The following is a 17,668-nucleotide window of genomic DNA, read 5'->3' on the forward strand; positions in this document are numbered from 1 at the left end:
TGGTTTGTGAACATCACATGTCTCCAGTGTCTACCTCAGTTAACCCGGTGTGTGCTTTGCGTGCCATTTCCCACAGAAAAGCCCATAGCATTGTACACACTGTCTAAAGTCCTTGTATACAAAGACTTCATCACTTGTGGAAGGGATTTCTATCATATATATCACGGGTAAAAAATGTTAGGATTATAGATTTATATGCTGTGCATGGACCTCTATAGGCGTTTTTAATATGATGTCTATTGTTTATATCATTTTATTTATCTGTCTATTCATTTTGTTATTTAATTACTTTATCTTTTTTACGAGCAATGCCTTCACATTTTTCCAGAATAACAATATTATCATTTACTCTCAAAATTCATCTCAGCTTTTTAATGAAAGTAAAAGGATGCTAATTTATATTTGTTGTTGTTGTTGTTGCACACGCAAATTTTTCAAATACATGATGATCCAACACATGTTCATGCACACACGCATACCCACACACACACGCACACACACACACACGTATTAAATATGTACACACAGACATTATACACATTCACTATATATATGTATATGATTATATTCATATTCTTATTTAATTTTTAACTAGAATTATACGTATACACAATATGTATGTATATAATTATATGATATGATTATTATATATATCATTCTTATATTTTGAAAACTAGAATTATATATATTCTAGTTTTCAATATTTCAGTAAATTGTGTTGTACCTTGTTTAGCTCCTCTTCGGATGGGCTGCTTGAATTTGAGGAAGGGTTTCTGTTTTCAAACACCGAATTATGATGGCTTGCTTTAGCATACGGAGAAAAAAAAAATAGATTTTATTATACCTCATGAGTGGGAGCATTGTGAGGGAATGAAGATAGAAGAATAGGGAAGGTGGAGGAAACGGAAGGTGAGACTAGACAGCCATCGCCAGGCAGAGAGAGACCAACATTTTAGTTTCGAAATAATAAGTATTGACTGATTGGAATGATCGTTAAATTGTTTGTCAAATCACGCTACGATTGTATCGGAAAGATAAAGTAAAGGACGTAGAAAGCAACCATTATTTTTGTATCATAATAGCTATAACAACATATTGCTGTATAATATTCAAACATAAATGCATTTCAACACAGGTAATGCCATCTTCTATGGTAACACGATAGCTGTGACGCTACAACTGTTACATGTCAACCAGGCTTCGCTGCCTGTTAAGAATACTATCACGTGATCGGACAGTGTCCAATCCATGCCTTCCAGGGTACTATACTGGTTTATTTGCATACCAGATAACTAGTGCACTGGCTGTACATGCTTATTTTGCACGTAGACCTCTTACACAAAAAGAAGAGTCACGATTATGATATAAATTATAAGTTGGGAGCACTGCAGATGTTAAGCAGACGATATCTTGACTTCTGTCACCGACCAACAACTCATAGCTGCCAGGCGCCATGAAGATCTCCATAGTAACCTCAGCTTTCTGTCTCTTCGTAGCTGTTTCACGATCATGTAAGCATTACATTGAGGGTGATGTCTCCCTCATTTTCAAGTTTCATTCATCATAACTTCGGATACATATTTTAACATATATGTTAATTTCACGTCAGTTCAGACCTGTTTATATCTGCGTTTCATTTTCAAATCGGGATAGCACCTATCTACTTTTCCGGCCAATAAAACTGCATGATTCAGCCATCTAAGAATTGTAGAGCACCGGCGACATTTCTGTAAATTGAGCCTGATAACATTTTACATGATTACTAACTCTCTTTCCCGCCCACTACGGAGGGCTTAATTTTATAAAGACGACAACTTACAATATTCACCACAAGTTAAGATTTTTTGATTTTATTTTATTTCAGTTCTGATGGAAACTAGAGAAATTAGAAGAGACTACCTTCCAAATCCGAGAATTCAACCCGTTGTTTGGTGTGTGTGTGTGTGTGTGTGTGTGTGTGTGTGTGTGTGTGAGTGTGTTTCAAATAATGTTCTTGTTCTTGTGATAGAGACCTGAGAACTTACCTACATGTACAGCAATAACTTCAGTTGCATGCCTCCGATACATTGTGCTTTCGGCAACTTACTGGGCAAATTGTCCCAGTTTCACACCATAAAATCGATGTTCTTGTATCAAGCATTTTCCATTTATACAATACTCTTATAGGTTGTTTGCGTTGAAGTGAATTTGGTGTCTGATTTTGCTTCGGACAACATGTTATTTCACTTATAAAGAAAAAGGTCTGTACGAGTGGTTACAGTTTTTGAAATCAATATGATGATAATCATGTAGTAGTGTTTCATTTCTCCCAAATTAAATGCTTCCTTGTTGCATCTTTAAATTTGAAAATGATAGGACGGAACGGACAGAAGAAAAATTCCAAGTTTCCTAACTTTGATTGTGGTTCAGGAATTGCTACATTGCGAGCTTTGTTGCTTGGCTTTTTTCTTGTCATCCTTACTCGTCTAATAGTGTGTACAGTCCATGACATTAAATGAAATCTCGGAGCAAGCTTATGATGTTTATTTTAAAAATAATGGAAGCATGTAGGCACTGTATGTGAATAACACTTTAAGATATTTTCCCTCCTAGAGAAACAACGTTGTTGTTGTTGATGTTGTTGTTGATGATGTTTCATATTTAAGTCCCTCATCATTATATCCTCAGTCGACCATTACAGGCCTAATGATGTAGACCTGTCAGTGATAGAATAGATTGTCTCCCTTTTGCATGTAAGAACTGATTTTATACTCATGTTTATTTTTTTTTTCCAACGTGGTTTTGTGATATCGTAATGGGATCTTACATGACAGTTGTGCCGTTTCCTGGCCAATGAGGTATATGAATTTATCCTTCTTTCACATTGCTTTATTTTCATATCTATTTTCCGAATTGTTTTCTTTTACTAGAACTAATACGCCTGCTGGAAAGAACACAGTGAAAGACAGTGTGAGATCTCTTCACATTGTTGAATTCAAGCATCTTTAACAGTGTGAACACATTGTGAATCGTCAATTCACAGTGTGAAACAGAAAATCACTATGTGAATGCTCTGTGAAAAACCACACCACAGTGTGAGATAATCTTCACAATGTTGAATTCGAGCGTTTTCACATAGTCGACTATGCGAACACACTGCGGGATACTGTGGGACGCTGTGTTCTTTCCAGCAGGGACATTTCAAACAATATAAGATGAAATGAGGGGACTACTGTTCAACTACTGTACATGGTATATACGAGAGTTTGTCGACTTGTGCGTGTGTGCTGAATGTGTCGTGTTGTCTTTCAAACATCATTTTTGTCCAATGTTCTACTTTGGCTTGGTGACACTCTATCCGTACACTCACCACACATACATTGAAAATACACTTACACACCACCTAATGCGCGCTTTCTCGGTCAAAGTTGCACAACACGCAACAATAAGGAATATTATTTCATACCCCCATTCCACAGAGATGAACAATCGTGTGTTCGTGTCACCAGCTCACACACGATTTAGTGTGCAAAAAGTTTTATGGCATCTAATGTGTGTGTGTTTTTTTTTAACATGAAGTCTTCATGCAAATAATTAATGTTTCTTAATGTGCATGACACATAAGCAAGTCATTTGTTGAATTCGGAGCCAAATCAGCATCACAGTCAAATTAACCATCCTTAGACGCTGCCGACTCATGCTCGGGACGGTGTGGTGACAACAACTCCAACTATGACTGCCAATGTAACTCGTACTGCGAGACCTATAATGACTGCTGCGCCAACTATTACAAACTTTGCAAAGGTAGGTCTGAATTTTGTTTGTTTGTTTGTTTTTTGTTTATTTGTTAGTTAGTTTTTGCTTATAGCAGGTGTGGTGCAGAAAAGTACAATATGTGCTTTTGAATGTTTACGCTGTGATGCATTTTTTTGTTGTAATACATTGTACCTTTTGTTTTCATTGAATTTGTACAACAAACATGTTACTGGAAATAAAATTTCATTTGAACTGAATTGAAATTGAATAGGTGTCTTGCGCCAATCGATTCAAGACAAAAGAAAAGTGGACATTATGAAATGCTTCATAAGTGACATTGAAGGATTGTATCAGTTAAAGAGAATTGCATCTTTTGCTTCTCTTGATTCGGTGAGGTGATATAATATTACACCAGTACACACTATTTTGATCAATTTCAGGGAGCACATGATCAGGGTATATCTTTTATTATTCTAATCATCTGCTGAGTTTTCACATGTGCATGTATTTGATCAGTCAAATACAAACATCTATATTCATCTGTAGCCAGTTTTTTTCTCTCTCTTTCAATATGATTGCCTGTGTGAGTGATAACATATATATATATATATATATATATATGCGAGTACACTGTCTTGCTAAAACAAAGAAAATGCTATAAGAAAAGATGGGATATTTGTCGCATATCTCTTAGCATGTTCCTTGCTAAACAAATATATCGCAGTATCCTCGGAGAAGTTTTATTTTGCTTTATCTGATCGTAAGGTACATTAGGGTATATCGTTTTATTATCTTTATCATCCGCTGACATAAGCGTATAACTTACACTGTTGAGCCCATTGTAGCAGAAGAGAAATAATCGAGAAACGGGTTGGGGGGGAAATGTATAGCAATATGCAAGAGCAGAAAATGTAGAATTAAAGGGGAAAAGTGTGTTTAACGGTCTCTCTAGAATAATTCGATTAAATCGTGTATCATTTCGGAGTGGTTTTTTTTTTCAGTCCTCTGTAGACCAACCCCTCGAAAAATCATTGACATTATATAGGCCCTATAATTAAAACTTAACATCGGCGGTACCAAATGCCAGTACGAGTCTTCATCAGTTGAAATTTATAGACAAGATAAGGTATTTAAAATCTTTGGCGTTACTCCGACTCTCAAATGCTATCACACGTGATGTCCGTATGGATTGTTTGCGCAGTGCCACCTTTGTTTAGTTTGTGTATGTGTGTGTTTGTGTGTAGACCCATATGAGTGTATTTTTGGAAGATCTATTAAACGCATGTGCTCCCCCTTTCTCTCTTTCTATCTACCTTTCTTTCACACACACCGTGCAGCTTCTCAATGGTGGCGTCACACTGTCCCAAAATTGACACACTATGATCCAATAGAGATTATTCAATTTCGTGCAAATTTGGCTCCGAATTTGGTCAAAAGCCAATCAACAGCCGAAACAAATACGATGCCTACATAGAAGATCGCATGATGGCACCCGAATCACACACGACGGCTTCATGAAGATTGGGAATCTATGTTAGAAGTGAAGGACACACGAAAGAAAAAATGGCTACACGAAAATTGTGCAAACCCTCGCGTAATTGCTGCTAGCATGGCTGGAGCCTGAGAAACTCCATCTGCAGTTATTTCAAGATGCGTGCTCTCACGAATGGTCCATTTATTTATACGATTTGAACCAAGTTTAAACATTTCCTTCAAATTGTGTATATCTTTGTTTAATTTCGGGACAGTGTGACGCCTAGATGAAGAAATATTCTTATTTTGACCAAACGCAGCGCATGATTATGCTCGGCTATGTAGCTATTGTATCAGTCATGTTCTGTTACTGATGAAACAAGATATATCGCAATTCGCCGATTTCACAAATTGCCATAGGTACAGGATAAGAACAAATGAATGTATTCATATTCTATTATCATTATTATTGTTCTGACGACGATAAAGTAACAAGGCCACTTTGGAATATACGTCAAGATCGGTCGAACCTCTCAGTGCTCAAAGTCATAACTACAACTTGAGATGTTGCTGATGTTGCTGGGCAACCGGATGGTTACCAAAGATGACCTTATTCAGCTGCCGCATCGAACTCCGATGTCAAACAATGTTTTCTCTGTCATGGTCAGCTGGAATGTTTTCCCACTTGTGAAAATTGTCTTGTTGTTCAAGGAAAGCAACGGACGACAATGGATAAACACTTGAAAATGGCATACAACACACACATACTGAAGCTTTTCGACATGCACTCATCAGAGTAAAATCGCATGAATGAACAGAAAGCCAGAAACGAAACAATATTAAGGAAGCGAAGGAACCATAAGGGCGAAATGGCGAGCTGTGATTGGCTGCTAAGGTAAACAAATTAGCCTTGCTGCCAGCCGTTTGATTGATTAATGCTAAAATACTAAAATAATGCAAGTGTACTTACGAACTCTTTCTGGCGGCACAGAATGGGGTCCGTGAATTGGATGTATACTGCTTCGAGTATGCGCAGATGCGTGAAACTTCTCGCTCGGCTGAGAACCTTAAACCAAGATGGACAGTATTGTTCGGCGCACTCTTGGTTGTTCATCAAGTGGTGAGCAATGGCCGAATTGCCACCATCCACCGTCGTACGCACACTAGGCCGTCTACATGCGCGCGAAGGTAGGGAACGCACGTTGGTTTTGCTACTAGTATTCCGGATAGAGGCGGGCACATGTTGGTTCATGCGATCTGCTAACCGTTGGGTTGTACGCCCTATGTACCGAGCTTCACATCGGCACTTGTACTCGTAAATAACATTGCTACATTGCGTAATAGGGAGCACATCCTTTCGGACAGACGACATCATTCTGTGTGTGGTAAATACCACGCGCGCCTCAACACAAGGGAAAGTGCTGGATACCGCTTGCTTGATTTGTTTCTCAAACTTTAGGGAAGCCTTCCCTCGCCAAGGAAGTTTGAGATAGATAGGGCATCTCTTAGGTCCAAAGGCCGGTGTCTCTGTGGGCCTGTGCAGTTTGCGTGAGACATGGTAATCAATCACACGATCGGGATAGCCATTTTCGCGCAAGATATCCTTAACTCGATCAATCTCCGTAGCGAGCTTGCACGGAGAGCAGATTCTCTGTGCTCTATCCACGAGAATACCGATAAGACCGGTTTTGTACCGAGTGGGACTAAAAGAGTCCCAGCGCGTGTACTGACCTGTAAATGTAGGTTTCCGATAAACGGAGGTAGTGAAGCCATTCGCCTAATTTTCTACTAGTACATCTAGAAACGGAAGTGCACCATCACATTCGATCTCTATGGTGTATTTGAGAGACGGGTGGAGCGCGTTGAGATGTGCAAGAAAATTCTCACACGCCGTGCGGTTGTGAAACAGTGCAAAAGTATCATCAACATAGCGATAATACATTAACGGGGCACATTTAGGACTCACATCAGCGAACACACGCTTTTCATGATAGCCTACAAAGATGTTCGCAAGTATTGGGCCCAACGGCGAACCCATAGCAACGCCATCAGTCTGCGCGTACATGACATCATCAAAACTAAATAAAACATAAACACTGCGAAACACTGCAAAAAATAAACATAAACACTGCGAGATTGGATTATACGGACCTTGATACAGAATTGACATTGGTCTACCGCCTAAACTTAGGTATACAGAGTGAGCGTCGAGGACTGGTCCCACGGCGTCATCCGAGAATGATTTTAGCGTTGCCTGCTGACGCCCTTAGCAACTGTTGTCAGCGGCCTGGATAAGAGCTATCATGTTCCTTGATGCTGCAGCAGGAGACTCCCTGAAAACTTGAATTATTTCTGTTGTGACAAGAGAAAATAAAAGCCCTGCTGATTTGAGAATAATTTGGGCTCATAGAGATGGGTGCAACCTGCAATTATAATTTTCTTTAGGATTCCTTCCCTAGTCCTTCTGATAATGTGGATCACAAAAGGGTACATTCTGCATGTTATATGACCACATTATAGGTCTGTATTTTCAGATTAGAGAAATGTGCGCTCCTGCCCCACTGAAAGTTCTTGGGACGAGGATCCCTTGGGCTTAGATTTGTCTGGGACTGTCGCTGACGACCATGTTTGTTGAAGTTGTTTCTTCAGCGTGGTGTTTCCGGTCTCCTGCCATCGTATAATATGATTGGTCGAATGTTTTTGATGCTGCAAATTTGTAACACGAGATCAGTTTATCAACTTTCGTTTTTGTACATCCACCCCCAATCCCCATGCAGGAGCACAAAGCATCTCGCGGTCAGAACTGTCCAACCTTGCTCAGGAACTGTGGGACAACGACGTCAACCGCCTGAGTAGCAGCCAGTATGAAATCAACCTTCAGACCAAGCTCTCCAACTATGGCGAAAAGGTTGACCGCAGTTCAAGCAAGTAAGAAAGGATTGAGCATTCAGATTTCGAATCAATGATTTTGATATTTGATTTATGACCTATACATTCATATCTCTAATGAATTTCAATGACTAATTGCTAAACTGTTATCCACCTACTTTTTACATCACAACATACAATGATGTAATATAAAGCGCAGTGAAATAACTTAATATAGATTGCACGAGCACTGTAGTTCTTGTACAATACTGTACAGTGTTTATATCATTTCGATTATCGACTCACGACGTGATCTTCATGATGCCATGTCTTTGCCCCTTTAACCACCAGCGATTTAACACTCAGTGACGTCATCCCTCCAGTACATCAATCAACCAGCTAGTTTCTTGTGTGCTCAAAAGACAATCAACACGCATCTTGCTTTTCTTTCCTTTCTTTTTCTGTGGTAAGAGTTTGACGCTTTGATAGCATGGCACTCTATTTAGACCACAAGGGAACTAGCAGAATTGCCATGGACGTAAAGTCTGTAGTACTTCTGGTGGCGAATAGCAATTCCTCAGACGCTTCACCCTGTAATTGGTTCTTGACAGCTTTTTCACATCCGTGGACACGTGGCGACTCGGTGGGACCTTCGACGCATTTCAGGATCTCCTCGACAACTACGTGCTGAAGACCGGCACGGCCGAGTCGGTGTCGAGCGCCGAGGGGAGAGAGATGGAGACATTCCTGGACGATGTCATGGCAACCACCGTCATGCAGAGAACCTACAGTCTCCTCAAGGCCAAAGGTGAGTCCATGAGAAACCCTTGTGGAACACTTTTTGTTTCCGCCAAGGCAGGATGTTATGTTTTCATCGGGGAAGGTTTGTTTGTTTGTCTGTGTGCAAAATCACTCAAAAACTTGTCAACGGATTTGGATGAAACTTGCAGGAAAAGTAGATAATGACACAAGATTCAATTTTGGTAGTGGTCCGGGAATTTCTATGAATTTTGAAGGATTTTTTTAATATTTCACTAGGGTCAATGAACATAGGAGATCAAGATGCGTGTACTTGACGCGTGTATACGCGTACTAAAGTGCGTGCTCTGCTTGGGCGAGCGCCGCGCAGCTTGAAGCTGATGACGTAAACATTTTTGTGATATGTTCCTTTATCGTCATGCAGTCCAAGAAAAAAAAGATTCTTTCAATTTGGAAAATGGTGAGTTATAGTCCACAAAAGGAAAAAAAAATCAAACCGAAAACAACAACAAAATTGCCTTTCCTCGTCTTCAAGTTCAAGTTCAAGTTTGTGAAACATTTATTTTCCATCTTTTTCATGTAAGAAATCACATGCATGAAATTATTGTACAGGGAGGCAGAACCTCAAAAAAGCAGAGCTTGTGGTGAGCTGCCTTACAAAATACATTACATCACAAACACAAACACAAAAAAACAACAAAAACATAATAATAGTTCCCATGGCAATATTGAAATGAGATATGCCTCAAAGGGGGATATTGTAGTCTAACAGTGAGATATTGTAGATATTGTAGTCTAACAGGGAGATATTGTAGTTCGTCTTCGAACATCTTCGAAAATGGTTCCATATCGTCTAAGCGTACTTGAAAATAGTACTGGTATTCAAGTTTTTGGCCATTGAACTGATTGCTTTAGTTCAATGGTTCGGCTGACACAAGCTATCGGCACCACCAGGGAGGGACCTCCCTGGCACCACATGGGCAGTATTAGTGGTCGTGCACCGGCGTAGCCAGGATTTGATCGGGGGGGGGGGGGAGCATTTAGTATGTGAGGGAGCGAATCGAGCGAGGCGGGGAAATATTGAAAAATTATGATCTTGCTTTATAAAAGATTGAAAGGGAGACCCGCTTCATGCACATGCTTACGGTATACACGCAATTTTTCTTCTTTTTTTTTCACCTTCCAAATCCCCCTTCCAAATCTCAGAGGGGGCGGTCTTCATTAGATAATTTGACAACGATGGCGACAATTCTTTCTTTAAAGAAAAAAAAAATAGTCTACAACGCTAGGACTGAAGTCTGTAATAAACAGATTCACATTTCGGCTACTACTATAGGTTACTTCAGCTCATTGGAAGGACTCCGTCAGTTCGTGAACAACGTGTGGTTCTCCCTCTACTCCCGGTCATCCGGTCGTCTCGACTCCTCGGCCTTCGAACACACCTTCGTTGGCGAGGTGAAGAATAGCGCCGTCAGTGGTTTTCACAACTGGCTCCAGTTCTACTACTTGGAGCAGGACGGCAGGCTCAACTACTACGGCTACGTCAGGGAGGCTAACGTAAGCAAAGTCGAAAGTTTTCTGAAAACTGTTCTTGTAGGTCTTTGCTTACAGGAACCTATTGAATCTTGAAATAACTCTGTCGGGGGTTGTGTTACCTCGGAAGCAACGGATTAACTGAAAGTCTGTACCTCTATCATAGTCTGTACACGCAATATGCTGAAACCTCTATTATAGTCTGTGTCCAAAGACAGTGTGACGAAACCGGCGAAACAAGTGTCTCAGTGTTTTATTTTGTCGTTCAGACAACTTCAGGATCGAAAGCGGGAACATGATGTATTCACTTTTTTTTTAATATCTTTACTTCTTCTTTTTTTCGCTATATCTTCGCGTGCGTAGAAAAGGGGTAGGCCCTACCTACAAAACAGAAGAATGGGAAAGGAGTAATAAGAGTTGTGTTTTTTTTTTTCATTAACAATCAACGAGTTTCGAATTATCTGTCTGATTGGTGTGAGAGAAAGCACGAGGTTAATTCGTATATGTTCCAGAGTAATTTGTTTAAGACATGCTGAAGGCGCAGGTGTTGATCTAGTGAGGCGGGTCACTTTAGTTTGTGTGTAATTGCGTCCGCCATGTGCGAGTGCTATATGTAGACATGTTTGTTATGGAAAGTCTATTTTGATAGTGTTGTAGTTATGTCTTCTTTCTGTTTCTCCCGTTTATTAATTTCCCAGCCAAACCAAATCTTGCTCCAGTTCAGCGTCGACGGCTATGTGAAGACCCTGTCGTCTATCATGCTCGGCGTCAGCCCCGAGTTCGAGCTGGCCCTGTACTCTGTCTGTTTCGTGTCGCAGCCCAACTCGCTCTGCAAGTTTGACATGGAGGGAAGCGAGGTACAGGTTCAGACGTACGACTACACCGGCGGCTACATTGGATCAGCGTACTTCAACGTTTAATTCAGACAAGCTGCCTGGTGATACTGTCACCTGAGCCCTAAAGATTCTTGAGACCTGGACCGGATGGCAGCTGCTTTATGGATGAAATACTATTCATCATTTCTTTTTTTTCCTTGTCAAAATCAATCAATATAAGACCACCAATCCGTAAATGTGTCTTGAATTCATCGTTAACATGGTTAATACACACCTGTGATATCTTCCTGTAAGCAAGCTACAATACTGTTTCCTTCGTACAAACAAAGTCAAATTTAGTCAATTATGAATTCATATCTTTCCCTAACATGGCCTAATTTGGAATAAAAGATAACTGAAGAACATTTGATAGTGCCAACAAATATAAGGGAATTCACATTGATGTAGGAAACAAGAGAACTCCAATATAGCAACGAATCTTGGCAATACGAATAATCTTTCGCTTAGTTCGCAGGAACAAGTATCGAGAACAGATTCAATGTTTATCATGTTCATCCTCAGATCCATCAAGTACGTCTGAGATCCGGCTGTCATGTGGTCTCATGTCATGTCCGTTGCCATGACGACAATCAAGAGCATCGCAATGATGAAGATGCAAATGATGAAGATGAGAATAATTCCAGTAGTTGCTCATAAGAGAATGTTCCAACTGAGTTTGCGAGGCTAATACTCATATTCACAATAACAATGCAATTTCAAACGAATCGTTGCAGGGCATAAATTCTGCAAACAATCAAAGTTATGATAACGGAAAACGCTGATGACATTTTGAAATGTTATACTGTATATTAAATTTCTTGGCACGAAATTCTGTGGGATATCAAACAGCCGACTTTAATTTCCTAGCTGCCTCGTGTTGAATGTTCAAAGAAATCATGGTGGAATAAAATACTGTCTGATATAATTTAAAAGTACGATTATTTGACTTGTCTTATTGAAACATTAAATACAGAGACACTTATTCATGTTTTGATTTTGAGTAGGGTAGGTCAACCTTGAGTGATAATGTACTTATTTCATTTCTTATTAATTTCATTTAATTTCATTTCCAACAATACAATACACTTACATACACATAATAACACAATATCAGTACAATGTTGTAACAGAGAAAATACAGTGTGAATTGAAAATACTCTGCATCCTTTCTGATAATGCTGAATTAAAATTAACTGCTGGCAATGGAAGAGACATGCTGAAATGGCAAGTTTGTATTTTGAAGTCTCCTAGTGGACAGTGTACCACTAATTACTGAAGTAATAAAAACATGGAGACAAATTGCCTAATAAGGGAAAAACTCTCGCACCCAAATACATGCCTTAAGCAAACAAATACATAAACACGAGGAAGCAGACATACGACATAGTTTAATCTGGTCTGGCATTCCAGCTTAAGAATATAAAGTAGAGACATAATTGTGGTTCACTAAAAAGCACACAATGTATAAGAAACTCACGTTATAAAAATCTCACTGTAGAATATCTTTGTTTGTAAAGAATGTTCTTGGTTGAAAGATGATAATAAAAGACGAATGATAGAGAGGGAGGGAGAGTGTGTGTGTGTGATAGAAAAGACTTGTCGATAAGACAAACGAACTTAGCGTAATCATTCTTGTACATCGAATTTCTCCTTTTTCACAATACATGCATATATGCAGAAATGTAAATTAGCAAGTATCCAATGTTGTACAGTGATGAAAAGCTTATGCAAGGACTGGAAATAACCGGATAGGCCTACAGACGTTACTCCTTTATAACGCGAGTGTAAATTGCATGCGTCATTCTGTCGGTAAAGAGAATATCTTAACTTATGCCAAAGTAAGATAGAAAGTTAGACAATATCTCGAGAAACATTTCATACTGCCATAATTGCTGTTGTCAGTTCGTCATTATGGAGGTTTAGATTTGCGACGTGGACGTTTAAAGGCATAATTTACCATTTGCAGATGAAACAAAAACACAGCATTAGTGCTTGAAATAGTTCTAAAATGTGAGTTAGGGATAGAAACAACCACTGTAAAAATTTGAATCCGTATTATCGATGATAAATATTGTTAGATACACAAAATGTGAACAATAGTTATAATAAAAACGTTTCAGACTAAATCGTCTACAGTTACGGTTTATTGACAAAAATACTGATATCTCCTTATATTTTAGGCTTTATTACGAAAATTTTATATGGTAGGGTGTTTTGTGACACAACAGACCCACACATATGCATCAAATGTGATATCTTGAAAACTTTTTAAATCACTGCTCCAAAAGGTTAATATTGCAGGACCTTCAAGACGACGATTGCACTGGCTCTTCTCCTCTCTCCTTGCGTCTTGTTGCAAAGTAGCTTTAGATTACGCAGGACGCAACCTTGAAGTAAAATGGTGGCCCCAACCAGGGAGGTGATCCTCTCACCTAAGTCCCTGCCCCAACACTGCCACATAAAACCAGTGCATCAAGTACTAGTACCTGAGTTTCTGCGTCGTGAATAGAGCGGACGCAAAAGTAGCCCAGAACGCGTACCTAGTGAAAACTCAGACGACAGGCGACACGAGTTATAAATAGATCGATTTTGATAAGCGGTTTTGCGCATGCGCGGAACAGTTTTTTCCTCTGAACGTCCGCGTAGCGAAAATCTAAAGCTCGCTATCTTCATCTTTATCACAAGTCATTGACTCAATGGGCTCCGAACATATCAACTTTGATCTAATTTAGTTTCCAAATAAATGAGTCTATATACAATTTTCCGAAAGAATCGTTATTACTCATAATTACATGTTTATCACCCCTGAGGATACATAGTTATTCGTACTGCAGAAAAGACAGTACACATAACAAGTCATGTTAACCTATTATAAAGTAGAACGGCACGGTATGAATAAACCCTGCGGAATTACCATAACTATGAGATGACAAGTTCATTTCAGTTGCTACTCTAGTTTGGAAACACTTAAAAGCAAGTTGGTGACTAATCTCAACGATATTTGTATCTATTTTCATGTGAAATATTTCCTGCTTTGGGGTTCAATAGCCGAAGTAAATCATATTACTGCTGGGCAGCAAATTCTTTCTCATGCGACAAATTGTAAAATACTGTAGGCACAAAGCATAATCTCCCTCCTTTTTAATGCTTTTATTCACAGCTTATCTAATGCTTCTGATCTAATAATAATATAATAATACTTGATATTTCTAAATTCCGGTGGATACAAAGCGCTACCTAAGAGATAAAAGAGACCAATTCTCTCTCCTTCTTTGTATTCTATTGCTGATTTGTTTTGTTTTGTGTGCTTTTGGCAACGCAGATGGTGCATGTAGAATTTGCATGTTATATCACATCACGCTTGCTTGTGCAACAGTCAAATAATGTGAAAGGTGCCACTGAAAAGCCAGTGCGCCACTCAGTTATCCCAGGCACCACTCCCCTTCATGGTGCTATACTTCCCTTCATCTTCATGGCGCCACTTTTCTTCTGGAGTTTCTTTCCCTACTAATGGCATCCCCTGATGACGCCACTTTTTTACGGGACGACACGCCCTTATACACTACCTTTTCCATTAAACGACACCACTCCCATAACATTTATTGTCTCACTACCTCCAATGACCCCACTCTCGACATGACTCAACCCTTTTCACGGCTCTTCTTCACTGAATGGTACCACTTCTATGTGCTCCCCTGCTCCGGGTACCCTTGACGGCGCCACTTTATAAGGGGTGATACCCTTTCGCGGCACCTCTTCCATTATGACACCACTCCCGTTTACTGTCACTCTATATATACCCCATATACAGTATAATAGCGCCACTCTCTACAATGGCGCCAACCATTTTTCCGACCCCTCTTACCTTAATGGCACCACTTCTATGTGCTCTCCCGCTCCTCCTAATGGCGCCACTTCCAGACTTCTCTACAGGGCGGCACATCTATTAAACGACACCTCTCCCATTTACCGTCATGCTACCCCTTTCTACTGGTGCCACTCTCTAACCATTTTCACGACGCCTCTTCCCTATAATGGCACCACTCCTATGTGCTCCCCCGCTCCACTGATGGCGCCACTTTTTACTTTTTACGGGGTGACACACCCTTTCATGATAACTCTTCCATTAAACGACACCACTATCATTTACTCTCTTACTACACTGGAGCTCCTCTTTACATGGCGCCATCCCCTTTTTACGACGGCTCTTCACTTTCGGCATCACTCTTATTTATGCCCCACTTTCCCGAATTGCACCACTATCTACTCGGCCTGAGATTCCTCTTGCACAGAGCTCTCCCCTCCCTCTGCACCTCTCTTTCCTTCATTTTCATCGTCCTCCGTTCGCCATGCCGATTTCGAAAGCAGACAACGTGATGAGAAAATTGCTGAAGTCGAAGTTCAGCTAGTGCTTAGGTCGTGCGCATCATTACAATGGGATGCCTGTGGTAATAGATTAGGGACCACTCTATCTCTGATGCCAACTGGAGGCAGGCACCGATAATGTCAATACAAAAAAGCATTATGTAAATATAGCGGCCGTCATCTGTCTTGTGTGAATTCTGTAGGACGCTGCATCACAACCTATTTGTAAAGACTGTTTTTTGGTTAATATTCCACACCAAGACTAAGAGCGATTGAAGGAAAGAAAGCACTTGTGTAATCGATGAGACGTTTTCGCATTGGGTGCACGTCACAACGACACCCACGAATCATACAGCCTACGAGTCATACAGCCCACGAGTCGAAGATTGTAGCTCCTGAGTGATATATACAGCCCACGTGCCATACCGCCAATGAGTCACACAGCCCATGAGTCATAATACAGCCCATTGGCCATACTGTCCATGAGTCATATACAGCCTACTGGCCATACAGCCCAAGAGTCATACAGCCCAAGAGTCATACAGCCCATGAGTCATACAGCCCATGAGTCATACAGTCCATGAGTCATACAGTCCATGAGTCATACAGCCCATGAGTCAGACACTGAGCAAACAAGACCCATGAGACGGACGCATTAAGACCCCTCTTGTATCTCTCAAACTCGTGGGCTTTTTTATACAAGCGTCGAACTCATGGGCTTTTTGTCTATAGTGTCAAACTCATGGGTTGTATGACTTGTGGGCTGCATGAGACACGGACCTTGTTTTAGTATCGAACTCGTGGGCTGCATGACTCGTGGGTGTCGGTCTCGCGGGATGACCCCTTCACATGATAACATGGAGCCATTACTGCATCCGATGATATTACCAGTCACGATTATCTAAGTTCATAGTTATTGTAAATCCAAAACTTCCTGTTAAATGTATTATGAAAGTTGAAAATAGGTAGGTCCTACCAGCGTGCCGTAAGTACCTCGTAATATAGCTAAATGTATTTACAATTTTGAAACAACACGCTAATCTGGATCGGTCAATCGACTCACTGCTGCTAGATTAGGTATACCATACCATCTGCATACTGAACTGCAAACATGAACAGTGCATGCACTGTAATCTATTTATCACTTCATGGTTTAGTGAGGTGAGACAGATCCCAGACCGGAAGGCCAAATGGCCGAGACCACTCCTTTGCGCGTTCATCCCCTTTCTATGTTTGTTCTCCAACCTCGAATGATAACGACCTAATCTTGATTAAGCCATGAGCCAGACAAAACGCTCTGTCCGCCGTATGGCAGCTAAATCATGATATTATGTTTTCCGATGTGCTACGATCTGAAGAAAGAAGGAACATTCTACAAGGTGCAATGTCGAAACCCTGCACCTGCCCTGGTAATGCGTGTCTACAATAATCAAATAAACAGTTCGACCGAAGCTCCAAGACATCTGCAAGTAATTGTCTTTACTTAGGCAATCTTTGCAGGCTAGAAGCGATGGTCAGTGTCGAGTAGGAACGTTTTTCATTAATTGACTTGTACCGCGTTCCAAAGAAGAAAAGGAATCGCAAAGTAGCAATCTATTTTCTAGCCATTCTCTTTTACCAACTCCGAAAAATTGCTTGTTGCGTTTTTCTGATATGTCCGGTGTAACATCCCAGTACTTTCTCCCTTGTCATTAGTGTGTGCGAAAATCGGAGGTTAAAGCCAAGTGTCCTAGATTGCTGTCAATCAGATCCCTCATCCCTCCCCACTTTAGTTATGTTTGCCTTATGATATGAATGACAGATTACTGATAGTTGAAGGATTATATCACTTCACCAAATAAGAACAGGTGGTGAGATCTCCGGCATGCATGTCCCATGCCTCTTCCACGAGCTCAACCAACCCGAGATGGTTGGTCGGATATTAAAGATAAGCTCGACTTGGCATCATTATTATACCATAATCCTAAACACCAGAGACAGAGACTGTGCATGCTGTTGAGGAGCACAATTCGACGAATTTTGTTCCAGACATATTCCCTAAGTGTTCAAGTTCTGTTCCG

General features: G+C 40.3%; 1 protein-coding gene across 1 annotated transcript; it reads left to right on the forward strand.

The window, feature by feature from the left end:
- The first annotated feature begins 1,453 nt into the window (after window positions 1-1,453).
- On the forward strand, window positions 1,454-11,288 carry LOC139739980 (uridylate-specific endoribonuclease D-like). The gene is made up of 6 exons (XM_071650578.1): window positions 1,454-1,511; window positions 3,664-3,783; window positions 7,986-8,136; window positions 8,688-8,884; window positions 10,172-10,392; window positions 11,067-11,288. Exons 1-6 carry the CDS (start codon window positions 1,454-1,456, stop codon window positions 11,286-11,288), a joined length of 969 nt encoding a protein of 322 aa, XP_071506679.1.
- Window positions 11,289-17,668: the final 6,380 nt, after the last annotated feature.

The sequence above is a fragment of the Diadema antillarum genome, unplaced genomic scaffold (assembly GCF_040938485.1).
Source record: "Diadema antillarum isolate AM-2024a unplaced genomic scaffold, OU_Dant_1.0 seq00000823_RagTag, whole genome shotgun sequence".
Classification (NCBI taxonomy): domain Eukaryota; kingdom Metazoa; phylum Echinodermata; class Echinoidea; order Diadematoida; family Diadematidae; genus Diadema; species Diadema antillarum.

Bases quoted from the DNA above. Each gene is read 5' to 3' on its own strand.
- LOC139739980 (XM_071650578.1), top strand. From the start codon at position 1,454: ATGAAGATCTCCATAGTAACCTCAGCTTTCTGTCTCTTCGTAGCTGTT. The intron at 1,512-3,663 runs GTAAGCATTACA...AACCATCCTTAG, and splicing joins CGTAGCTGTTTCACGATCAT to ACGCTGCCGACTCATGCTCG. The intron at 3,784-7,985 runs GTAGGTCTGAAT...ATCCCCATGCAG, and splicing joins CTATTACAAACTTTGCAAAG to GAGCACAAAGCATCTCGCGG.